Source organism: Bos taurus, chromosome 1, assembly GCF_002263795.3.
Source record: "Bos taurus isolate L1 Dominette 01449 registration number 42190680 breed Hereford chromosome 1, ARS-UCD2.0, whole genome shotgun sequence".
Classification (NCBI taxonomy): Eukaryota; Metazoa; Chordata; class Mammalia; order Artiodactyla; family Bovidae; genus Bos; species Bos taurus.
Genome location: NC_037328.1, coordinates 148,593,772 through 148,620,836, shown reverse-complemented (window position 1 = coordinate 148,620,836; position 27,065 = coordinate 148,593,772). Strand labels below are relative to the sequence as shown.

The window sequence follows — 27,065 nt, the reverse complement described above, 5'->3', positions numbered from 1 at the left end:
CAAACAACAGAGGACAATGTGCCACAACTCTAAAGGGACGGTAGAATTTTAGGTAAGTTAAGGCATGGGAGGGATGAGGAGAATGGCCGGGATTGCCCAATAACGTGACAGCAGTAGAAAATGATGGAAGACTTAGAGAAGAGAGCACACTATGGGTACAACATTTCATGTTTAAAAAGCAGGAACTACAGGCAGTAAGTATGGCGCAGGAAACACTTCAACTAGGCAGCAACAATGATTTTAAGGAGTGTGACGCTTTTACGTACCTTAGCATTTTATGTAATTTGTCTGAAGTCATACCGTTCCCATTATCAGTGAATGTCAGGCATATACAGTCATTTATTACTGTTTTGTCAATCCATATCTGTTTAGCATTCACATCAGGATCATAAGCATTATCTGGGAAACAAAAGTTTGAAAAATTTTGATTTTGGATTTTAAAGAAGAGCAATCCATTTTGAACAACCCTTTATAACCAGCAACAGAATAATATATTTTAAGGAAAATTTAAAAGCTGAAATGTTTCCAAACTCCTAAGATTTGATGACATGAAACTAACCTGTACCATGCTGTATACTGCTCACTGACTCTTAAAGAATTAACTCTATCTAAAGCCCTCCATTTGTTACATGAAGAATGGAGATGGGAACGCACTACACTAAAGAAGTGTAAAGCCAGAAGAATCACTGCAATGAAGAGATGATCAAGACAGGAAGGTCTCTGCCCAAAGAACTAGCCTAGCTATCATAAAGGAAACTGAGAGCTGAGTGTCAACAGCACTTCAAGTTGACACGGAAGGTCCACACAGGATTACTGAATGAATGAGAAAGCAGTATGCTAACGTACACACAGATGTTTACCTACAACACATTTCTTCAAATTTTAGCCCTTTTTAATCTAACATAAGCTTCTGACGACAGGTACATTTTTATCATCTTCGTGAAAGTCACAGTCGCATAGTGGTATCTACTCTGCAACACCATGAACTGTAGCCCACCAGGCTCCTTTGTACATGGAGTTCTCCAGGCAAGAATACTGGAGTTGGTAGCCATTCCTTTCTCCAGGGAATTTTCCCAACCCAGAGCTCAAAGCCGGGTCTCCAGAATTCCAGGCGGGTTCTTTACCATCTGAGCCACCAGGGAAGCCATCTCTGTACACCTCATCATTTAACATCCTTGTCTAGCATACTTGTTTCTCTCAGAACAGTTATTAAGTATTAAGGAATACAGCAAAGAAAAAGGAAAAAAATTTCAACAGTAGCAGTAATAAAATCAACTTATAAACTATCTAAAATCTATCTGAATATTTCTAACTAACTAAAAATACTTTTGAGGTATATTTTGAAGACTTTACTATAATATAAAAAGTGGCTCTCAAACTCTTGTAAGCCTTCAATTAAAACAAAATAAATCTTTTTCATCAACCACTTCAGCATCATTAAAAAAAAACACACACTTAAAATGTGATACACCACAAAGAGCATAACGGCTTTCAGTTGTCCTATCCCAAAACTAGATAAGTACTATGTACGGATGAACAATCCTAGCTGAGTAGTTCCTCTGGGTTGCCATAAAAAAGGAAAAAGAGTGACCATGAATAGCTGCAATGTTATCTCATTTACACTTCAGAGTTTACATCTCAACAGAACATGTTAGGGACTTTGGAAAATCTAACTACACCAAAGAAAAGAAGGAAGTGAAAGCCACTCAGTCATGTCCGACTCTTTGTGACCCAGGGCCTATTATAATCCATGGAATTCTCCAGGCCAGAATACTGGAGTGGATAGCCTTTCCCTCCTCCAGGGGATTTTCCCAACCCAGGGATCAAACCCAGGTCTCCCACATTGCGGGCAGATTGTTTACCAGCTGAGCCACCAGGGAAGCCCAAGAATACTGGAATGGGTAGCCTATCCCTTCTCCAGAGGATCTTCCCAACCCAGGAATCAAACCTGGGTCTCCTGCATTGCAGGCGGATTCTTTACCAACTGAACTATCAGGAATAAAGAAAAGAAGGGTTCTCAAATTTTCTTTCTTTCCTTATTCTTGGTGCATCCACTTTAGAACCCTTCCTTGACAAATAATCTAAAGTGTATCTAAGAATTCCCAAAAATATAGTTTTCCTTTATTATCTGTTTCTTAAACACATTTAAATCAAACAGTTCATGTGTATGAATTTTACCAAAGAAAAACCATAATGCAAATCCAATCAGGACCTTGCCTCTTTTCTCATGTTCACTAGAACACTTTTAGGACTTCCCTGGAGGTCCAGTGGTTAAGAATCCGCCTTGCAACGCAAGGCACACTGGTTCGATCCCTGGTCGAGGAAGACCCCACATGCCTCAGAGCAGCTAAGCCAGTAGACCACAACTACCGAGCCGATGGAACCTGAGAGCTGCACCTGCTGAGGCCCGTGCACCGAGAGCCTGTGCTCTGCAACGAGAGAAGCCCACACACCGCAAGGAAGAGTAGCCCCTGCTCACCACGTCTAGAGAAAGCCTACGTGCAGCAACAAAGACCCACCACAGCCAAATACATATGTATGTATAAATAAAACCTCCTAATTACTAATAGCAGAAAAGTACTATAAATAATTTCCAACTTTAAACATAATTATCATTTTTTGGCAACAGACCTATTTCTTTTATGATGAGACAAAAAAATATTTTCAACATAAATGCTTCAGGAACTCTGCAAATTAAAATACTTTGCTCTGACAGTAGTATAGGGAAATACTTAAAACAATAGTATACAGGGAAACCTGGGCAACGACCGATCGGAGACTAGTCTGAATGGTTGTGATGCTAGGTAACCTTTATTAATGTTATCACTGACACACTTGGTTTTTTTCAAAAAGCACATCTTCATGTTACTTTTCAATAAAAAGCTTTCTAGAACTTCAATTGCCAGCAGGAGATTATATATGAAACATCAATTTACTTACCTATTAATTCAGCGACTGCACTAAATGGCCAAGTGTGACTTGTAGAATTTGTATGTAAAAACTTCGGGCAAAGCTGAAACAAATCAATGATTCATGTAAATTAATTAAGGTCTCACTTTTGCAAACAGAAGCCAAAATAATCTTCCATCACAGTATTAACACCAAGATCAAGCAAAAATGACTTAACTGCTTGTGCCAGGAGATACCTGGAAGATAAAACCCAGATTCGATTCCTGGAAAATGAGGCTGAAAATCAGCCAGTTTCTCATTAAGATGGGCGACAAACTCCTTGCCTCCTTGGGCCCACCAATCCAGAGTCATATCAGAAAGGGCCCAATTCCAAAGTGCCCCACCCTGCTGGACCTGCCTCAAAATTGAGAGCATTAGTTGCTCAGGTGTGTCCCACTCTCTGAGACCCCATGGGCCCTCCAGGCTCGTCTGTCTATGGGATTCTCCAGGCAAGAATACTGGAGTAGATGGCCATGTCCTCCTCCAGGGGATCTTCCAGATCCAGGGATCGAACCTACATCTCTAATGTCTCCTGCATTGACAGGTGGGTTCTTTACCACTAGAGCCACCTCAAATTTACCATGAGATAAAACTAAGACTTTGTCAAAGGGATATTTTCACCTTTTGTGCATTAAGCTTAATAAACATATCTATAAAGTCCTCAAACAATGTCAAGTAACAGCTCAAATGCAACAAACATCCTTGACTTCCAGAGATTTTGTCTGATTCATCGTAATAAAGTATGGAAGAGTATGTTAATCATACAGGGCACTCTCTTAATCCTGACTAATGTAGATATCAAATGTGTAAAAATGCACAAATGGTTTAAAAAGGCTGAGGCTTGGATATTTCAATATGCAGAGAATTTTCATGAAATGAGGACTTTTCTGTGTTCATTTTGAACAGATTATCTCATATTTAAGGAAGAAAAAAGAGGCAATTTAAGTGTTTCATGTGAAGAGCCTAGAGATATGACTATAACCAAACATTTGTAGTGTTCAGCTGCTGCCACAAGGTGTCAGAAAAAGCGCTGCTTTTCCTCTGTCCACCCTCGATTTTAGACAATCCTCAAGCATGTTTACCATCAGGTTGAAGTACACATGTGAGAAAAGGTATTCTGTACAAGAGTGGTTTGCAAACTGGAGTACATGGAATTCTGACTTTCTACAGCATTTATCTATGTAATAACAGTGTACAAGGAATTTCAGAACTTCCTAAAACAAAGAGTTTTTACAAAGAAAATCAATTTCCAGACCTTCATCTTCTACAAGAAACCTCCTGTCAATTAGTCCACCCGAGTCCTATCCCAGGCCCTCCTCTTGTGCAACCATCACTTCTCCATTTATAAAAGAACACTCCTCAGCCATTCTAAATCCTACTATGGGGTATGGTCTTGGGGTGTCGGCTACCAAAGGAAAGAATGACTAATCGACACCAGAACCCTTAGAAGAGTTTGTCTTTGTTCTCTATTTTATGAATTTGTTAGGTGTGAAGTCTGGAGTTAGAAATTGGGTATTCTGCAGCAGATGCAGGTTTGATCCCTAGGTTGGGAGGATCCCTTGGAGTAGGAAACGGCAAAAATTCCAGTACTATTGCCTAGAAAATTCCATGGACAGAGAAACCCAGCATGCTACAGTCCACAGGGTTCAGATAGCCGGACACAACTGGGCACAAATGACACTGGGGTGAAGTCTGGAGTTAGAAACTGGGTATTTAGGTTCCTGTTGTAATACTTGGATTTTAGATATCTGGCAGACTGTGTGCAAACTGTCAACTTTCATTTAATGACTTCATTCTACACACCACCTCCAAAAGTTGGTACACATTGTTTCCTGGGTAAGAGTCCCAGTGGAACAAAGCAAGAAGGCGTCAGTGAAAAATGATGAATGCTAAACAGTGGCTTTTGGTGTATTTAAACACAAGCATTATGTATAGCTATTATTAATTCTCATCTCTAAAACAATTAGCTGGAAAGAAAAACTCCCTAGAACAGCCAACACACACACACACACACACCCCCCCACCCACCCCAGACAGACTATGGAGTATCTGATCACACACACACACACACACACACAGATCATACACACCGATCACACACACACAGAGCCCAATGGAATATCATTAATTAGACTCATGATCCTGATCTCACACACACAGCCTCTGGAGTATCTTTTAACTAGATGTGTGATCCTGATCCCAGGTAAGCAACTGAACCTTCTGTGCCTCAGGTTTTATCGTCTGTGAAAACGAGGATGATAGTAACAGCAGCTTACCAAGATGTTAGGAGAATTAAATAACTTAATATTTGTAAATACTCAGAAGAACACCTGGGACATAATAAGCATTATAAGTGTGTGTTCTTTTTTTTTTTTTTTAAGGTAAGCATACCGTTAAAGTCCCAGGTGGAGCAGTGGTAAAGAATCCCAGTGCCAAAGCAGGAGATGCAAGAGACATGGGTTCAATCCCTGGGTCAGGAAGATTCTCCTGGAGTAGGAAATGGCAACCCATTCCAGTACTCTTGCCTGGAAAATTCTATGGACTGAGGAGCCTGGCAGGCTACAGTCCATGGGGTCGCAGAGAGTTGGACACGACTGAGCGACTATGAATGAACTATGAACATACCTTTAAAGGCACAACTGAGCTCACATATAAATAAAGATAATACTCAAGGGCCTCAAGTCAAGAAGAAATTAAAAACAAAAATAAGATTTGAAAATAGGGATACCCTAGGGACTAGAGTGGGGTGCTTAACTGGAATATGAAGGTTTCCATTTTAATGGTGACTGTGGATTGGAAATATGGCAGAGAAGCATGTACTTGAAGGTAGCTGCCCCCTCCTACCTCAATACAAAGGAGGGCAGGGGAAATATGCCCAACGAGAAGCTTGTCTGTTTCGGTCTGCAGTCAAGGTTAAAAAAAAAAAGTGTACCAGTGTACCATAAAGTTCTGTAAAGAGGCATGCCTTCACTTGGGTTAAGTGTTTCCATTTAACCTGCAGAACCACTGTGGAGACACAGCCTCAACCAGACTGCACACGATTCTCTGGGTCATTACTTGGGGAATATTTGAGTACACAATCTAAGATAACGTTTAAGGGAACAATCCACCAGGAGAAAATATCTGCAGACAAGACACAGTAGTCTTAGTGCACCCCCAACTTCAACACTGGGAAAAAGAAATATCAGCCTATAAAACTGCTGCTGCTGCTCGCTTCAGTTGTGTCCGACTCTGTGAGACCCCATGGGCTGTAGCCTGCCAGGCTCCTCCGTCCATGGGATTTTCTAGGCAGGAGTACTGGAGTGGGTTGCCATGCTCTCCTCCAGGGGATCTTTCCAACCCAGGGATCGAACCTGGGTCTCCTGCATTGCAGGCAGATTCTTTACCACTGAGCCACCAGGGAAGCCGTATAAAATAAGAATCCCTTGAAATAGCTAGACCTTTAAAAAGTAAGACTCCCCTCCAAAAAACACACAAAAAGGGAGATGCAATGAAGACCATATATTTTAAAGAATGAACAGAATTTTTAGAATCAACAAACGGTCCCAAATTTTAAAAATCCTTTAAATATAAGACTTTAAATGTGGACGCCTGAACACACAGACAGTGTTTACCTTGGCTCCCTCTTGGAGCTGCTACCTAACGAAGGAAAGGGAGTGGGGGTGCATAAACACAGGAGAACAAAAAGAACCAAAGCAGTGATTGACAACAGTAGACAAAATAGCAGCTTGGAAACTGGAGAGTACAGAGCAGTGACAACTACTTCAATATCCTGGAAAGAGCTAAACCCAAAGCCTGCAGGAGACGGGAAAACCAACAAGTAGGTCAGAAACCTTGGCAATCCCAGGAAGATTTAGGAAATAAGACTTTTGCTCCTTTGAAGTCAAAGATACTAGATGTCATATGAAAAATGGGAAAGGCTGAAAGTATTTAAAGAAGAAAGATTCCCAGATCCTTTTACCCTGAGCAAGTCCTTCAACTACACTCAGCAAACCATGAAAAGACAAGAGGTCTGTTCTCTGGAGAAACTGATGGCCATGGACTCAGAGAAAACCAAAAACAGGTGGATTAAAAGCAAGCCAGTCAACAGTTCAGAAATAAATAGTCAAATTACTTTCCACAAGTGTGTAAAGACCATTTAATGAGGAAAAGACAGTTTTGCAACAAATAGTGCTGGGAAAACTTGATATCCATAAAAAGAATCAAGTTGTACCCTTGTTGCTGCTCAGTCACTAAGTTGTCTCTGACTCTTTGTGACCCAATGGACTGTAGCACGCCCGGATTCCGATTCCCTATCCTCCACTATTTCCCAGAGTTTGCTCAAGTTCATGTCCATTGTACCGATGATGCCATCCAACTATCTCATCCTTTGCCACCCTCTTCTCCTTTTGCCTTCAACCCCCTTCATGGATCATACCCCTCTGGTGGCGAAGGGGCTTACATAACTCAGTGAAGGTACGAGTCATGCTGTGGAGGGTCACCCAAAACAGACGGATCACAGAGGAGAGTTCTGACAAAACACAGTCCACTGGAGGAGGGAATGGCAAACCACTCCAGTATTCTTGCCACAAGAATCCCCTGGACAGTACAAAAAGTCATACCCTTCCCCTACACCATAAACAAAAATCAACTCAAAATGAATCAAAGACCTTACCTTCAGGGCTGAAACTCTAGAATCTTTAGAAGAAAACACAGAGGAAACATTTTATGACATTGGGTTTGGCAATGATTTTGACATGACACCAAAAGCACAAGAAACAAAAGAAAAAATAAATTGAATTGTACTAAAATTTAAAACTCCTCTACATCAAGTGACACATTCTACAGAGTGAAAAGGCAACCTACAGAACAGGGGAAAAAACCCAGCAAATCAAGTAGTATGCAAAATATATAAAGAATTCTCACAACTCAATAACAAGAAGACAATCAACAGATTTAAAAATGGGCAAAGGCCTCACCAAGATATTTCTCCAAAGATGCTCAATATCTCTAATCATTAAGGAAATGAAAATCAAAACTACAATGAGATACCACCTCACACTCAAAGGCATGATCATTATTAAAAACAACAACAAAAAACCCCACAACAACAAAAACAGAAAATAACAAGTATTGGAGAGGCTGTAAGGCAACTGGAATTCCTGTGCACCCGACCACAGGACTAGAAAAGGTCAGTTTTCATTCCAGTCCCAAAGAAAGGCAATGCCAAAGAATGTTCAAACTACTGCACAATTGCACTCATCTCACAAGCTAGCAAAGTAATACCCAAAATTTTCCAATCCAGGTTTCAATAGTATATGAACCGTGAACTTCTAGATACTCAAGCTGGATTTAGAAAAGGCAGAAGAACCAGAGATCAAATTGCCAACATCCACTGGATCACAGAAAAACAAAGGACTTCCAGAAAAACATCTGCTTCATTGACTATGTGAAAGCCTTTGTGTGGGTCACAACAAACTGTGGAAAATTCTTAAAGAGATGGGAATATCAGACAGACCCATCTTACCTGCCTCCTGAGAAAGCTGTATGCAGGTTAAGAAGCAACAGTTAGAACTGGACATAGAACAACAGACTGGTTATTGGGAAAAGAGTATGTCAAGACTGAAAATTGTCACCTTGGTTATTTAACTTATCACAAGCTGGAATCACGATTGCCAGGAGATACATCAACAACCTCCAACATGCAGATGATACCATTCTAACACAGAAAGCGAGGACAACTAAAGAGCCTCTTGCTGAGGGTGAAAGAGGAGAGCAAAAAAGCTGGCTTAGAACTGAACATTCAAAAAACTAAAATCATGGCATGTAGTCACATCACTTCATGGCAGATAGGCAAACAATGGAAACAGAGACAAACTTTAATTTCTTGGGCTCCAAAATCACTGCAGGCAGTGACTGCAGCCATGAAATTAAAAGATGCTTGCTCCTTGGAAGAAAAGCTATGACAAACCTAGATAGCGTATTAAAAAGCAAAGACATCACTCTGCTGACAAAAGTCCGTACAGTCAAAGCTATAGTTTTTCTAGTAGTCGTGTACAGATGTGAGAATTGGACCAAAAAGAAGGCTGAGTGCCAAAGAATTGATGTTTTTGAAATGTGGTGTTGAGAAGACTCTTGAGAGTCCCTTGGAGAGCAAGGAGATCAAACCAGTCAATCCTAAAGAAAATCAACCCTGAATATTCACTGGAACGACTGAAGCTGAAACTCCAATACTCTGGCCACCTGATGCACAAAGCCGACTCACTGGAAAAGACCCTGATGCCAGGAAAGATTGAGGGCAGGAGAAGGGGACGACAGAAAGTTTAGATGGTTGGATGGCATTACCAACTCAGTGGACATGAGTGTGAACCAACTCCGGGAGATAGTGAAGGACAGGGAAACCTGGTATGCTTCAGTCTATGGAGTCAAAAGGAGTCGGACACGACTTAGCGACTGAACAACAAAAATGGTGAAGCCAGTGTGGAAAACAATATGGAAGGTCCTCAAAAAACTAAATGTAGATTTACCATATGATCTAGGAATTTGACTTCTAGGTATAAACTGAAAAGAACTGAAAGCAGGGTCTTTTTCCCCTTAACTGAAATACAGTTGATTTACAATGCTGTGATAGTCTCAGGTGTACAGCAAGGTGATTCTGTCTTATATGTATTTCAAAGTGATTTTATATGTATACATATATATACACACACACATATACACTTTTTCAGATTCTTCTCCAGTATACGTTATTATAAGATATTAAATATAGCTCCCTGTGCTGCTGTACAGTAGGTAGGTCCTTACTGTTTGTTTATTTTGTGTAAAGTAGTGAGAGGAGGGTCCTGAAGAGATATTTGCACACCTGTGATCAGAGCAGCATTATCCTAACAGCCAAAGTGAAAGCAAAACAAATACCGACTGATGAACAAATGAACAAATGTGGCACACTTGAATATACAGCGGAATGTTGTTCAGCCTTAAAAGGGAAGGAAACTTTAGCACACGCTACAACATGCATGAACCTCGAGGACGTTATGCCGAGTGGAATAAGTTAACCATAAAGAGACAAATGATGTATGATTCCACTTATATGATGTACCCATAGATGTCAAATTCACAGAAGGTAAAATGGTGGCTGCCAGGAGCTGGTGCAAAGTGGAACGAAGAGTTATTTTTTCATGGGTTCAGAGTTTTAGTTTTGCAAGATGAAGGGTTCTGGAGACTGGCTGTACAACAATGTGGATGTACAAAACACTACTGAGCTACAGGCTTAAAATGGTTAGGACGGTAAATTTTATGTTATGTGTAGTTTACCACAATAATAAACAAAAACCAGGTGAGCAAACTGAACAACGTGACACTCCCATCTCCTGTCCCCTGCTGAGCTACCAGAAGAGCTAGCAGCCAGGATTATCTATGCCATGGCTGGAGACCAGATGCAGAATTCCCCTCTGGGAAAAAGGAATGATTTCTAAAATTTTTATTTGGCTCTTTTACAATTGTACCATGCTACTCTGAACAGCATTTTCCCCCCTCACTTAAAAAAAAATTATTTTAAAAGTTATTTTATTGTTGTTTAGTCGCTAAGTCGTTTCCGACATTTTTGCAACCCTGCAGACTGTAGCCTGCCAGGGTCCTGGGTCCATGGAATTTTCCACGCAAGACTACTGAAGTAGGTTGCCATTTCCTTCTCCATGGGATCTTCCTGACCCAGGGATCAAACCCAGGTCTCCTGCACTGGTGCACAATTGCTCAGTCATATCCGAATCTCTGCAATACCATGGACCGTAGCCCACCAGGCTCCTGTGTCCATGGAATTTTCCAGGCAAGAATACTGGAGTGGGTTGCCATTTCCTTCTGCTGGGATCTTCCTGACCCAGGGATAGAACCTGAATCTCCTAAGCCACATGGGAAGACAGATTTGGGGAATGATAATTCCTTGCTTTTTGACTGCTTTTTTCCCCACCCCCGTTGTCCTATTGAACTCCTGCATTGGTAGGTGGATTCATTATCACTGAGCCACCAGGGAAGCCCCAAAGTTATTCTGCTGCTGCTGCTGCTGCTAAGTCGCTTCAGTCGTGTCCGACTCTGTGCAACCCCACAGACCAGACGGCAGCCCACCAGGCTCCACCATCCCTGGGATTCTCCAGGCAAGTATGCTGGAGTGGGTTGCCATTTCCTTCTCCAATGCATGAATGTGAAAAGTTAAAGTGAACTCGCTCAGTCATGTCTGACTCTTAGTGACCCCATGGACTGCAGCCTACCAGGCTCCTCTGTCCATGAGATTTTCCAGGCAAGAGTATTGGAGTGGGGTGCCACTGCCTTCTCCAAAAGTTATTCGAAACATCCTTATTTTCTGGTCTAACATTTTTATTATCTAGGATCAACAGACTCTGACACAGAGTACTCCAACGACAAGCTGGCTCTTCCTACCTGATCACCCAATACTGAAACCCACCAAACGACAAGCTCTATTCAGGTATGAACATCCAGCTTTTAGTGTCTCATCTGGAAACATAAGCACACTTGAGAATGTTAAAATTAGAATAAAAAACAACACACAGTAAAAAGAACATAAAGAAGACAGAGGCAATGCAGTGAACAAAAGAAAACTTCAAAAATACTATGAATAATACAGCCAGTGACAAGAATAATTATTTTGTTGAGTTTTTTAAAGATATTCGGAGAATAAGACAATGTTTCTAATAATTAAATTCATGGTAAAAGGTAGGAGATCAAATGGAGAAAATGTTTTTAAAGATATTCGGAGAACAAGACAATGTTTCTAATAATTAAATTCATGGTAAAAGGTAGATCAAATGGAGAAAGTGTTTTTAAAGATATTTGGAGAATAAGACAATGTTTCTAATATACATGGTATAAGGTAGGAAATCAAATGGAGAAAATCTCCCCAAAAGAAAAGAAAAAGCAGTGAGAAAACAAAATGAACAAAAACAGAAAAACAGACAGGAAATTGCTGTCAAAAATCTGAGAAAATTTCCCTGATATTATTACAGGTTTATAGCCTAAGTACTAGAACAATGTATTGCAGGCGTGCTTAGTCACAAAGTTGTGTCTGACTCCTTGAGACCCCATGGACTGTAGCCCAGCCAGCTCCTCTGTCCATGGGGATTCTCCAGGCAAGAATCTGGAGTGGGTAGCCATGCCCTTTTCCAGGGGATCTCCCCAGCCCAGGGATGGAACCCAGGTCTCCCTCATTGCAGGTGGATTCTTTACCATCTCAGTCACCAGGGGAAGCCCAGTATAATGCATAGGACTCTATTAAACAATAAAGCATGCCTTGAAAATTCTGACAAGAAATCACTTCTAATCTAGAATTTCAAGCCCAGCCAGATTATATGTAAAGAAAGAGCAAGGGTAGCATAAACGTATTTCCAAGAAAAGACACATAAATGTTCTTCCCATGTACTCTGTTCTCAAGAAGCTACATCTGTTTTTGGAAAAACGGATAGGCTTCACTGTTAACAGTAACAAAGACAGCAAATATTTACTGAGTATTTATGGCAATCAGAGGACTGTTATAAGACTTTTATGTGTATTGCCTCAGTTTTTAAAGCAGCCCTTTTAGGTGGTAAGATGATTATTCTCTCTTCAGGTCACACATCCAGTTATCTGTCAGACTTTGAACCCAGGCACGTGGGCTCCAGAACCCATGCTCTCAGTCACTAAGCTATTGGTGGCGGCCAAGAGTAAACCCCAGAAGAGGAATATGTGATAGGAAGGAGAAACAAAGAAAAGGGGAAGGAGATGTCCATAAAAATGATAAAGGGAAGTCCCCAACTCACAACTGAGCCAGCAAAAATGACAAAATTTGGGTGTGCTTGAACACATCTGGAAAACATTTTCCAGTTGTCTGAAAGTTTGGATGAAAGAGTAATCAGTACAGAGAAAAACTAAGCAAACAAATACAAATCAATTACTAACTTCAAGGAAAACACAAAGCTATACAGCAAAGAAAAAGCAATCACAGTTTTGGCTGGCTCATTTCTGAATAATGCTAAGAGTGATAATAAATCATATGGTAATTCAACCAAAAGAAAAAGTGAACTGAAGAGTGTGCGTATGTGTCACTTAAATCTATAGCAGGATTTCTGGAAAACAACAAAATGGTATCAGCATTTACTTAGAATCATGGAGGCAAAAAGCAAAACTTTTAAGTTTCTGTCACTCTGCATTCCATTTCAGAATTTACAGACCTAATGATTTTTTTAAATCTGCACACATTATGGGTGTCACTTTATGTTCTGTGATTTTTGACAAATCCATAAACAACATCTGAGAGCTATACCAAAGGGATGATCAAACCTTCAAAAATGAAACTATTTATGGGAACGGAAATATCTATTTCACATAATTTTCATGTTACGAAACATTATTCTTTGATCTTTTTTTCCCCCAACCATTTAAGGATCTTGTAGCCATACAGAAACAGGTGGCAGGCTGGATTTGGCCCATAAACTGCAGTTTGCCAACTCCTGTCCTAAAGCAACAGACCACTTGGAATACAGTCCAGAAGCTGCAGATAGATTTCCAACAGTGAGCTTCAAAACAGTCCGTATTTGCCACAAAACAAAGATGTAGCACATGGGCAGCTGCTGCACCCAGAGAACCAGCTAACCGCAGTGCCAGTCTCTCAAGATGGTACTGACCCTTATCTTTGCTCTCTTTGTCTTCTCAATCCTGAAGAGACAGAGACAGCAACTTGGGAGGGGCTGGGGAGTGGGGAAGAGAATCAAAGTACAGAAACAGCAAGGGAAAGAAAACAAAAACAAAAACAACCCAGTTCACTTTTCCTCACCAGTTTTCTGGACCAAAATTTGGCCCAATCTGAGGGAAGGAGCGGGCTTCAAACTGAAGAAGAGCTTCTCAAGTAATTTAACAATGCTAAAGTGCTTAGTCGCTCAGTCGTGTCCGGCTCTTTGCGATCCTATAGACCATAGCCCTCAGGCTACCTTATCCATGGGGATTCTCCAGGCAAGAATAACTGGAGTGGGTTGCCAAGCCCTCCTCCAGGGGCTCTTCCCAGCCCAGGGATCGAACCCAGGTCTCCAGCATTGCAGGTGGATTCTTTACCATCTGAGCCACGGGGGAAGCCCGGTGATTAAACAGTGAAAGTGCAGGTAAAGTCTCTCAGTCGTGTCGGACTCTTTGTCACCCCATGGACTGTAGTCTGCCAGGCTCCTCCGTCCATGCGATTTTCCAGGCAAGAATACTGGCTGCTGCTAAGTCACTTCAGAATACTGGAGTGGGTTGCCATTTCCTTCTCCAGGGGATCCTCCAGACCCAGGGATAGAACCCGGGTCTCCCACACTGCAGACAGACTCTTTACTGTCTGAGCCACCAGGGAAGCCCAGATTAAACAGTACCTGAGGCTAACTGGAAAGCAACAGGATATGCCCAGATTCACTCCGGTGAATTAGCAACAATGTCTAAGGCCAGCGGTAAGAAAGAATAAAATTGCTCTCTGTATTCCATCTACTAAATACAAGCTCATTCAATAAACCACTTAGGAACCAAGGAGCCTTTATTAAAGATATGTAAAGAATACTCATAAACCAATTTAAAAGTTCCCCTCAAAAGAAACAGAAAATAGAAAAATGGGCAAGGAATATGCAGGGCTGTTTTTTTTTTCTTTATACGAAGGTTTCTTTTAACCCAAAATCAAAAGGGTGAATGAAGTGTGACAAACTTTCAGCTTCTCAGTCAAATGTAAAGCAAAATTTCACACTCATCAGGAAAAAATGTTAAAAGTCAGAAGATAGGAGGGGTCTGTTAGGAATCTCGCCAAATGAAAGTCAAAAGGCAAAAATACCATTTTAAAGCAATGGTATTACCATTCGAATAATGAGACTGGCACAGCCAATCTCTGGCCTGAGCAAACACCCTGATGAGAAGAGGTATATTTTTGCATAACAAGGCCAACTTTTTCAGGAGAATCGGGTAGGGGTTCTCTGCCACACTCTTGAGGCAGAGAAATTTTCATTTATTGTGTGGCTGCCCCCTCCGGAAAAAAAACAAAAACAAAAACGCACAGGTATAAAACACGCTCAAGGATTTCCAAGAGGCCGAGAAGCTCCGGAACGAGACACCGCCAGGAGACGAGACGGGGCAAACCGGGAGAGCTCGGTGACCACCTAGGAGCGATCTGGATTCCCGATGGATGAAGTGGAGGGAAAAGTGAAGTCGCTCAGTCGTGTCCGACTCTTGGCGACCCCGTGGGCTGTACAGCCTACGAGGCTCCTCCGTCCATGGGATTTCCCAGGCGAGAGTACTGGACTGGGTTGCCATTCCCTTTCTCCAGGGGAATCTTCCCACCCAGGGATCGAACCCGGGCTTCCTGCATTGCGAGCGGACGCTCCGACCGTCTCAGCCACCCAGGGAAGCAGGAGGGAAGGCGGCAGGAATTGAAATGAATGAGGAAGACGAGTCCCAGCTCGCAGCACCCCGGGGCCAGCCGCCAGGACGTCAAGGCCGCGGGGCATTTCTGGCCGCCGACGGCCACTCCCCCCGCAGTCCGGGACGCTCCGGGGGCCCGCAGAGGCCGGGAACGGGTCAGGGGCCCCCGGGGGCCGAGGGGCGGGCTGGCCGCCGAGGCCTCGCCCTCGGACGACAGCTGCGGGGCAAACCGGGGGAGGGAGCCAAGGAGGAGGGGCCTCCCCGCCCCGAAGCCGCGGAGGCGAAACAGAAACCCAAACCCGAGGAAACGAAACGAGACGCGGCCCGGCCCTGCCCCGCCGCCGCCGCCGCCGCGCGTCTCAGCCGTCGGGTGCGAGATGGCCGCCGCCGCCTGCCCCGGCCCCGCCACGGCCCCAAGCCGCCGCGCCGGGCCGACGAGCCGCCCCCGCCCACCGCCGGCCTCTCCCCCCTCGCGCCTCGCTTGCCCGCCTGCCCGCCCTCCTGGGACATGGCCCGCTCCACCCCTCGCGGCTGCTCACCGCGCTGAGGCGGATCCCGCTGGGTGGCTGCGTCGCCATCTTGAGCGAGTTACAAAGCCAGGACCGGCCTCAGCCGCAATCAGACTGGGAGGTGGCTGCGGAGCGCCCGCCTATTTCCGGGGCGGGGCGCGTGTAGCTGACCCCGCCCCCCGACTTCCGCCTCCCGGCGCCTTGTAGTTGGGAGCTTAGGGCAGGTAAATTCCCCCGGGGGTTTAAGGAAGCCGGGACGGCTAGAGAGGTGGGTGGGCTTCAGGCTCCGGGCGGGGGCCCTGCAGAGTAAGGCGCATGCGTAAGGCTCAACCTGGTGACTGTAGTAACTGAACCTACAGGCTTTGCCAAACAGTAATCGGTATTTTGTTGTTCACTCGCTCAGTCGTATCCGACTCTTCACGACCCCATGGACTGCAGCACACCAGGCGTCCCTGTTCATCACCATCCCCTGGAGTTTGCTCAAACTCATGTCCATTGAGTCAGTGATGCCATCCAGCCATCTCATCCTCTGTCGTCCCCTTCTCCCGCCTTCAATCTTCTCCAACATCAGGATCTTTTCCAGTAAGTCGGCTCTTTGCATCAGGTGGCCAAAGGATTGGAGCTTCAGCTTCAGCATCAGTCCTTCCAATGAATAGTCAGGATTGATTTTCTTTGGGATTGACCGGTTTGATTTCCTTGCAGTCCAGGGGACTCAAACATCTTCAGCAGCACAGTTCTAAAGCATCAGTTCTTTGGTGCTCAGCCTCTCACATCCGTACCTGACTACTGGAAAAACCGTAGCTTTGACTAGACGGACCTTTGTAGGCGCAGTAACGTCTCTGTGTTTTAATATGTTGTCTAGGTTTGTCATAGCTTTTCTTCCAAGGAGCAAGCATCTTTTAATTTCTTGGCTGCAGTCACCATCCACAGTGATTTTAGAGCCCAAGAAAATAAAGTCTGTCACTGTTTCCCCATCTATTTGCCACGAAGTGATGGGATTGGATGCATGATCTTAGTTTTCTGAATGTTGAGTTTTAAGCCAGTTTTCTCACTTTCTTCTTTTCACCTTCATCAAGAGGCTCTTTAATTCCTCCTTGCTTTCTGCCATAAGGGTGGTGTCTTCTGCATATCTGAGGTTATATTTCTCCTGATTAATTGATATTAATCAGTATGGAGGCTGCAAATAATAAAGAGCTCTGTCTGGGGTCTTGGGGATTACAACTGGGGATACACAGGTTCTAGCAAAATAGAATGTTTGGGGAAGAGAAAGAGTCAGGGGGTTATAAAGGCAAAATCCACAAGTTTTGTTAAAGTTGTATTGCAGGAATTATGATTGACTTTGATAGTAAAAGAAAATATTCGTCCTTAAGGGATGGATTTGTCACCAGTTATTTAGGGTATGGGCCAGATAAGTGTCTTGAATTTCTGGAACCCTATGCAAATGTCCTGGATATCTTTGTTAGACGATAAGTGGTCAAAAGGTCAGATTCAGTCTGGGCAGAGACATAAGTCACTTCCTCAATGGCCTCTGGCTCCACTCTGGAGAGTTCTTTTAGCAGTACAAAACTGACTCTTTTTTGATTTTCCTTTTGCAGCTTGAGGTCCCCAAGTTTGAAGACAGGTGCCATGGGTGTTGGTGACCCAAAAAGGTGCACTTGAAGTGCTTGACTGGGCTGGACGTGAATTACACTGAAGAAAGCCGTCTCATGCCCGCCAGTGTCATCATGTTGTGAAACTTTAATGAGATGAGGTGACTCAGATGGTGAAGAATCTGCCTGCAAGACAGGAGACCTGGGTTCAAACCCTGGGTAGGGAAGATCCCCTGGAGAAGAGAATGGCAACACACTCCAGTATTCTCCCCTGGAGAATCCCATGGACGGAGAAGCCTGGTGGGCTACAGTCTATGGGGTCGCAAAGAGTTGGATATGACTGAGTGACTAACACTTAATGAGATGAAGACTTGTACTTTGGGGATTTGCCTAAAAAATTATCACCCTTCATCCTGATAAACAGAATCCTTTCTCATATGCAGTTTAGTCCTTTTGCTCCTGTACATGTATCTCTATTGACCTTGAGCTGGGTCCTGGGCTAATTAGTAGGATGTCGGACACGACTGAGCGTCTTCACTCTCACTTTTCACTTTGATGCATTGGAGAAGGAAATAGCAACCCACTCCAGTGTTCTTGCCTGGAGAATCCCAGGGACGGGGGCGCCTGGTGGGCTTCCATCTATGGGGTCGCACAGAGTCGGACACGACTGAAGTGACTTAGCAGCAGAAATGAATAAGTTGGGACTTCCTTGGTGGCCCAGGGGTTACGCCTCTGAGATTCCTCTGTAGGGGGAGATTCCTCTGTAGGGGGAGATTCCGCTGTAGGGGGCGGGAGTTCCATCCTGGGTGGGAAACTAAGATCCTGCTTGTCAAGCAGCCAAAGAAAAATGAAAGAAATTAATAAGTCAAGGGCTGTCAGATACTGCCCTTAAATAAAGAGTTAAAAGGTTTTTCTTAAAATATTCACTGCGTTTTTTAAAAAATACTTATTTGGCTATGCCAGGGTCTGTCTTGTGGCATGCGGGATCTTTAGTCACAGCATGTGGGATCTAGTTCCCTGACCGGGGATGAAACCCAGGCCTCTGCATTGGGATCGCAGAGTCCTAGCCACAGGACCACCAGGGAAGTCCTCATTGCATCTTTATAATTGTAAAGGAAATACATTTGCCTTGTAAAATTCAGATAATATGGAAATATAAAACAACACTTACCCTAATCCCTTTACGGGAACATATGAATTTGGTGTACATTACTCCATATTTACTATACGCTAAATACTATTTACAGTATGGAACTAGACCTTACATACTCCTCTGCAGCTCATGTTTTTGTTTTATTTAATTATTTCAGTTTGAGATTTCTAAGTGCCCAAATAGTTTTGAATAAATGAACAAAGGAGGAAATGTTAAAAACAAACAGGACTTTCCCGGTGGTCCAGTGGTTAAGAATCTGCCTGCCAATGCAGGGGACGATCCCTGGTCCTGGAAGATCCCAAATGCCGCAAGACAGCTAGCCCACGTGGTGTCCTAATGCCCATGCTCTGAAATAAGAGAAGCCACTGCAATGAGAAGCCCAAGTACTGCAATTAGAGAGTAGCCCCTGCTCACCACAATGAGAGAAAACCTGCACACAGCAACCAAGATCCAACACGGCCAAAAATAAATAAATACAATCAAAAATAACAACAAAAAAACCTGTGCTCTGTTGTTACCCTTACTATTGACCACTGGGTTCTCAACTGAAAAAAAAATGCACAATCTAAAAGTTAAGAATTATGTTTTATTCAGTGGACATACTGAGGACTGAGGCCAAGAAGACAGCCTCTCAGACAGCTCTGAGGGACTGTTCTGAAGATGTAACGGTGGAGCTAGGATAGGGCTTTTTGCAGAACACCTAGGTAGTCAGAGTGTCAAAAGATTACAGTTAATCGACAAAGGATGAGATGGTTGGATGGCATTGCCGACTTGATGGACATGAGTTTGAGCAAGCTCTGGGAATTGGTGATGGACGGGGAAGCCTGGCATGCTGCAGTCCTTGGGGTCGCAAAGAGTCAGACACGACTGAGCGACTGAACTGAAAGAAAACCAATCATCTCAAGTTAGTGAATTTAGTGCTTTTCTTGATATGAGAAGAGGCAAGAGTCTGGGCTTATTGAAATCAACCCTTTGATGTGCACCTTAACTATTTAGAGCCAGTATCCTATTTTTCCCCATCCTGAATCCCCTCAAGGTGGGCAGTGGCTAATGATTTGATGGCCGCAACATCCTTCCTTTACTGATACAGCAGGTAACATTCTTTGTCCACAGGATAAATGGCATGTGAAACACCACCTAAGTAAGAATGCTAGTCAATACCATTTGCAATGCTCTGGACTGGGTAATTTCTCAGTTCCTTCCAAGTTTAAGATCATATTATTACATCAGAGGCTCTTTCATCAACTGTTTATTGAGAACCTACTTTGTGTCTATCAAAGTGAGGGGGCCTAGAACGCAGTGATGACTAAAACAGAGGTTTCCATTCCTGTGGAATCTACAGTCTCTTGGCTGTTTATTCAGTAAGTTGCAGCTCGTTTGTTGTGAGATCAATTTGGTGAGTCTCAACTAGCACTTTGTTTTAAAAAAAAGAAAAACTAGAATAGCATACTACAGTGTCTGCCTGGGCCCAAATCCAAGTTATTCATTTATTAACCATGTGATGTTCAGCAACGTGGATTTTGAAGTGAGATTAGCTTGGATTATCCGGATGTGCCCTAGATGTGCTCACAAGTGTCTTTATAAGACAGAGGCAGAGAAAGACTTGGTCACAGAAGGCCACTTACCACTGAAGCATCTCTCTAGAGACTTGAAGATGCTATGTGGCTGGATTGGAAAGTGGAGAAGGGCCATGAACCAAAGAATGCAGGGACTGTAGCTTCAGAAACTAGAAAGGCAAGGAAACCCCATTCTAGAGTCCCTAGAGTTTACAGAGAGAATGAGTCTCTGCAGACACCTTGGTTTCAGCTCGTTTTGGACCTCTGGCTTCCAGAACTCTAGGTTCTGAATACATTCCTGCAGTTTGAAGACACGAAATTACAGTAATTTGTTAGAACAGCAACAGGAATAGACAGTAGTCTATTCATGTAGAAGCAAATACTTACCTGTACATACAAATTGTTGCCTCCCCCCTCCCAAAAGTTTTTTAACCCAGTTGCGCATACTGCAGAGTTCTGCATTCTCAAGGCTTACTCATATGAAAGAAATGTGAGGCAGACATGTATGGACTAAACTTAAACCACATTGGTATAAAAGGGGCTTTTTCAGGAAAGTAAATGCTTTTGCTTATGTCAGATGAACTCAGCTGACATTTTAAAAAATGTCAAAGCTGAGGTTGATATGATTTTAATAGTTAAAAACTACCTTCTTTGGGGAGTGCTGAATGTTTGTATCCCCCATCCCTGCAAAAAAATCCATGTTACCTAGCCCCGCCATGTGATGGCATTTGGAGGTGGGGCCTTTGGGAGGATAATTAGGTCAAGAGGGTGGGTCCCTCATTAATGGGATTGAAAGTGTGAAAGTGTTAGTCACTCAGTCCAGTGGAGTCCAACTCTTTGCAATCCCATAGACTGTAGCCCCCCAGGCTCCTCTGTCCATGGAATTCTCCAGGTGAGAATACTGGAGAGGACTGCCATTCCCTTCTCCAGGGGATCTTCCCGACCTAAGGAGTGAACCTAGATCTCCTGCATTGCAGGTAGATTCTTTACCGCTGAGCCACCAGAGAAGCCCATGAATGGAATTAGAGTCTTTGTAAAAGAGACTCTATAGAGATGCCTCAACCAACCCTCTGTTATGTGAAGACACAGCAGGTAGAACCAAGAAAGTGCTGGGTTTTTTTGGCCACACCACACAGCTTGTGGGAGCTTAGTTCTGTGACCAGGGATTGAACCCAGACCCTGGGCAGATGAGAGTGCCACGTCCTAACCACTGGACCACTGGGAAATTTCCAAGGTGCTTTGACCTTGGACTTCCCAATTACAGAATTGTGAGAAATTAGTTTATTGTTTAAGCCACCCAATCTGTGGTGTCAGCAGCCCAAAATAAGAAAAGAGAAATTTTAAAATTCCATACAAGAGTAAGAATATCAGAATAGAGTAAAATTTCCCACTGACCTAAATCAAACACAATATGAAAACTGGTTGCTTTCAAAAACCTACACAGCTATGCATCTTGACTTCCATGGACTATCTCTCAGAGATCCTTCAGTGCTGTGCATGAAAAATTTCATTACATTATTTTACTGTTTCCTAACATTTTATTATATTGTGTTGTCATTTATGTAGCCAATCTCCTACTGGTGGACACTGAGGTTGTTGCCAAACTTCCTGCTATTATCAATATTTACAATGAATAACTTGTACATAAGTCATTTTGCACATATGCATGTATATCGTAAATTCCTGGCAGTAGAATTGTGAAATCAAAAATATACATGTGGCTTGTGTGATAGTAGTCCCCTGACCAGGGATTGAACCTGCCCCCTACAGTAGAAGCCCAGAGTCTTAACCACTGGACCGCCAGGGAAGTCTCCATCCGTTTTTACTTTTGGTAGAAATTGCCCCCACTTTCTCCACAGAACTTGTACCAATTTATATTCTATAGCAATGGAGGAGAGATGCTGTTCACCTATAATTGATGTTGGCTGCCATGGTCAGTGACTAATATCTCAGAGCAATGTTTTTCTCGTGTTGTAAGTATGGGTATCATTTTACATTTGTAAAAGCCAATTGTGTGTGTGTGTATACATACCCTCTATTTACATCTTCTGCCCCTATTTCTATTCTATTTCTTTTCATTGTTCTTTCAGTACTGAAGAAATCAGTCCTTTGTAATATGTCTCAAATATTTTTGTCTGCTGTCTTTTACATTGCTTCTGATGATTTTGTGTTGTGCAGTTTTAAAAAGGAAATTTACATAGCCAAAACTTATAGAACTTTCTCTTAGGCTCCTAGAATTTATGTTCATCTAAGAAAGATCATCTCCATTGTTGGCTTATTTTTTATAAATACCTTTTCTTCAGTTCTTCTAGCGTCTTCATGTTTTAGTCATGGTTTCCAATCTTTGATCTGTTTGGGATTTATTTTGGTGAAAGATGTGAGAGATGAATACAACTTATTTTCCCCCTGTTGGGTACCTGGTTCTCCCAAAACCATTTGTTGAATAAGATACCTTTCTTTCCCGCTACAGTTTGAAGTTCTACTTTTATTACATGTTAAACTTTTCTGTGTGTTTTGGTCCGCTGATAGAATTACTAGTTTATCCTATTGATCTCTTGTCCATTTCTGCACTGGTACCAATTATTTTAGCTTTATAATATAAAGATCTGAGGTTAGTTCTCTCAAGTCTTCAATAAGTTAACATTTATAACTTGATGATGTTGAATTTTCCTCTCCAAGATCTAGTAAATCTTCCCTTTAGCTCCAAGTCTTCTTGTCTGCTTTCGTAGGGTTGTCTTCAAGGAGCTCTTAAAAAGTTTTTTTTCCCCCTGTTTTATTATTGTTGTTATTGGAAGATAGATTTATCTATCTCATAACAGGTCACATATATATATTACATTGATATCAAAAAACTATATTGATGTGTACATATTAACTTTTTTTTTCTGGCTGTGCCACAGAGCATGTGAGATCTTCATTCTCTGACCAAGGATCGAACCCGTGCTCCCCATAGTCCAAGTGTGGAGTCTTAACTACTGGACCACCAGGGAAGTCCCCATGTTCACTTTCTGTTGAATTTATCGTGTTTAGGCCATTCATACTGTTCATCTGGCCATAAGCTCTACTGCCGCCCCCCCACAACAGTTTTAAACAACTTGTCTTTTTCCTGATGGAATGTATATTGATAGCCTGGCTTAGCTTCAGAAACAAACAGAAAATAATTGGAAGGAAAATATGGGAGAATATGCAATCAAGGGCTGTCAGTTACAGTGGTGCCTTTACTACAACACAAAGCTCCCCGAGCATGCAGTTAGTGCACAGTCACGTGCTCCCCCTCCATATGGTATGGAAGCGTTTGGTTGTCCAAGGGTCCAGGAAGAATTCAGCATGAGCCTGGTGAAGTCAGAGTGGGTGGTCCTCACAGAGATGCTGCAGCTGGGTTGGGCTGACTTATGTCATCGGGCAGTGCTGGGACCAGCAGGATGCGGTGGGAAATGCCGCCAAGCAGAGCACCCTCCTGTATCCACAGAGGGAAGTCACAGGAATCCCAGCAAGGGGATTCTTAGAGGGATGGAGAGGCCAAGATTGGGGCAGAAAACCCAGTTTCCGGAGCCCACACTCTCTATAGTCCCACAGACTGATTCATTCAAACTTAGTTTTACTTCCCGTTCTTCTTCTTCCTTCCAGCAGCACCTTGGGCAGATAAGTCAACCTTTCTGTTCTTCATTTAGATCTCTGCCGTCTGCCCGTAGATGCCAGACAGCAAAGGAACCGAAGAGACAGGCTCTGTCTTTTCCACAAAAGGGCGCTTGCCTTGGACCAATTATGGGCTCTGCGTTATTGGGTGTTTTCATAGGGTCCCTCTGGGAAGGTGCCTTGCTGAGCCTGAGGAGGTGTAGAAAGAACCAGGCCTGGGGAGTTTGGATCTCAAAGACGGGTTCCTCTATATCCGTTGAATAAACCAATAAATGACTCGAGCTGGTCTTTTCCAGGTGAAAAGAAGAAAACAGTATCGAGTGGATGAAACAACATATGTAAGAAATGCAGCAGATGAGAAATCCCGAGTGGTTGGAGGAGACAGGAGAGAGAGCTAAGGCCTTCAGGAGGCTAGAAACCCCATCAGGCATCAAGAGTCATTACTTTAAAACAAAATTTTTTTTTTCAATGTGGGCCATTTTTCAACTCATTATTGAATTTGTTACAATATTGCTTCTGTTTTATGTTTTTGTTTTTTTTGGCCACAAGGTATGTGGGATATCAGCTTCCCAACAGGGATTGAACCTCCACGCCCTGTAGTAGAAGGCAAAGTCTTAACTACCAGACCACCAGAGAAGTCCCAACAATCATTATTATAATTTCAATTTAGGGTAAAACGTGAAGCAACTTCTTTTTCTAAAGCTGAAACACTGAAGGGCAAGTTTGTTCTTATTATTCCCCCTCCCACTTGCTTCTGGTTGACTTTGGGTGGGGGGAAACTTGGGCTGGTACAAATGCTTGTTCGCCAGATAAGGTGGGGCCTGGGCTATCTCCCCTGCTCTCACTTTAAATTCACAGTATTTTAAAACTTTTATTGTGGTATTATATACAAAGCATAACATTTATCATTTTAGCCCTTGGGTGGACAATTCAGCAACATTAATTACATTCACATTGTTATGCAACTGTCAACAGCATCCATCTCCAGGACTTTCTCAACCCTAACTGAAATTCTGTGCCCATTGAACACTAACTCCTCAGTCCTTTCTCCTCCAGCCTGTGACAACCACCATTCTGTTTCCTTTTTCTATGAATTTGACTAGTTCAGGTAGCTCATGTACGTGGAATCATATTTGTCCTTTTGTGACTGGTTTATTTCACTTAGCATCATGGGCTCAAGGTTCATCCACGTTGTAGCTCGTGTCCGAATTTCACTCCTTTTTAAGGCTGAATAATCTTCCACTGTATGTCTATACCACGTTTATCCATTCATCCATTGATGGACATGCAGGTTATTTCCACCTCAGCTGTTGTGGATAATGCTGCCACGGATGTGGGTGTACAAGTATCTGTTTGTGACTCTGCTTTCAGTTTTTACTGGAATTGCTGGATCACAGGGTAATTCTATCTTAAATTCTTTAGGGGACTCTCTTCCTAGACCCGATTTTAAAGTCCATTTCCCCCTTGGCTTGAAGGTAGGCATACTGATTTAGATAGAGGACCACTTGGAAAGAGCTACCAGTTTAGGATGAAAAGTAACCAGACAAGCTTCAGCCTTGCGGCTTCTTCTTTGTTTCCATAAGAGCCATCATCTCTGTGAACTCATTGCTCTGCAAACTAGTGTTTCTCCAAGAGTGGTCCAGGAAGCACTGGCATCAAAAACAACTTATAATACAGACTCCCCCGTGGTTCAGTGGATAGGAGTCTCCCTGCCCGTGCAGGGGTCCCTGGTTCAATCCCTGGTCTGAGAAGATTCCACATGCTGTGGAGCAACTAAACCTGTGCACCACGACTCCTGAACCTGTGTGCTGCAAATACTGAAGCCCACGTGCCTAGAGCCCATGCTCTGCAACGAGAAGCCCCCGCAGTGAGAAGCCTGCACAGCACAACTAGAGAGGAGCCCCCGATCGCCAAGATACCACTGTAGTGATTGTCACAACATCCAGTTGGCCCTTGGTGTAGAATGGACTCCTTGGCTGGTCCAGGTCCACATGACCAGTCTCTCCTTTGATGGTGCTACTTTTCCATGTTTGTGGGTTCATGTAGTCGAAGGTATGGTTTTTCCAGTAGTCATGTACAGATGTGAGAGTTGGACCATAAAGAAAAGCTGAACACTGAAGAATTGATGCTTTTGAATTGTGATGCTAGAGAAAATTCTTGGAAGAGTCCCTTGGACAGCAAGGAGATCCTTAGCTAGTCAATCCTAAAGGAAATCAACACTGAATGTTCATTGCAAGGACTGATGTTGAAGCTCCAATACTTTGGTCACCTGATTCAAAGAGCTGACTCATTGGAAAAGAACTTGGTGCTGGGAAAGACTGAAGGCAGAGGAGGGGCAGGGGACGACAGAGGATGAGATGGTTGGATGGTATCACTGGCTCAATGGACATGAATTTGAGCAAACTCCAGGAGATGGTGAAGGAGACCAAAGCCTGGTGTGCTACAGCCCATGGGTCGCAAAGAGTTGGACAGGACTTAGTGACTGAACAACAATTAAACTGCAAATAATACCTAGTAGAGGGCATTGTCTTACATGAGAATTTTATTCCAAAGACCAGATTCTGTCTGGTCTTCCAGGTTGTTGTTCAAAGCTTTTAATTAGAGGCTTCATCAACTGTCTGGACCCATCCAGCTCCTTCTAATTTTGCTGGGCATACACACATACTGGGAAATAAGGCTTGTTCTCCTTTAAGATACTCCTCACCACACCTTGGGAGCCACCCGCTCTGCCATGACCCCAGGGTGGCCAGGTTTGGCAGGAAGCCCACTGGGCAGGGTGCCCTCAGAAGTGGTCTTCCATACCTCGCCACGCAGCAGCAGCCCTCCCGGGGTTTTCCTGTTGAACTCTTCTTGGCACTGGGCTTGAGGACATAGTGCTCTAGACCAAGACGAACACAGACTCTGTTGACTTTGTAGAATTGGGTAACACTGCTTACCTCCTCCGCAGCTTAGGAAACAACCCAGATGACACAGCGCCACGCCCAGCCCCTGGAAAGCACCCCAGTGGTAACGACCATGTCATTCCCATTCATATGGGCTCTGTTCTCACCACACCCCCCTGCAGCCGCGTGTGTTCCAAACCCTGCTTTCTTAGAACAGGGGTTCCAGCTCACTGCTTGCCCCCAGAGCAGTGGCACTTTGGTCCTTGGGCTGGACACCTGGTTTACCTTCTAGGAGGAACTGAGTCAGAACAGTCATCTTCAAAATGGGGTGGAGAAGAGCCTCCATGAGGAAGGAAAAAAAAAACTGGTAATTTTGTTTTTCCTCATACTTAAAC

At 43.3% G+C, this 27,065-nt stretch overlaps 2 protein-coding genes across 3 annotated transcripts in view; one reads left to right on the top strand and one right to left on the bottom strand.

Annotated features, from left to right (window-relative positions):
* MORC3 (MORC family CW-type zinc finger 3) overlaps positions 1–15,949 on the bottom strand; it is a 44,214-nt gene extending 28,265 nt beyond the window's left edge. Inside the window, exons 1-3 of one of the 2 annotated variants that reach the window (XM_059889577.1) lie at positions 14,982–15,949; positions 2,941–3,013; positions 267–399 (exon numbers count right to left, since the gene is read on the bottom strand). In XM_059889577.1, the coding sequence (XP_059745560.1) occupies positions 267–298 (32 nt within the window). In that variant the 5' untranslated portion in view covers positions 299–399; positions 2,941–3,013; positions 14,982–15,949. The remainder of the gene's footprint in view (positions 1–266; positions 400–2,940; positions 3,014–14,981) is intronic. The other variant, XM_059889576.1, reaches the window with a different exon arrangement.
* LOC101903402 (collagen alpha-1(I) chain) lies at positions 15,359–18,365 on the top strand. Its single transcript, XM_059889579.1, has 3 exons — positions 15,359–16,078; positions 16,258–16,436; positions 17,450–18,365. The coding sequence occupies exon 1, from the start codon at positions 15,359–15,361 to the stop codon at positions 15,890–15,892; it is 534 nt and encodes a 177-aa protein (XP_059745562.1). The 3' UTR covers positions 15,893–16,078; positions 16,258–16,436; positions 17,450–18,365.
* Positions 18,366–27,065: the final 8,700 nt, after the last annotated feature.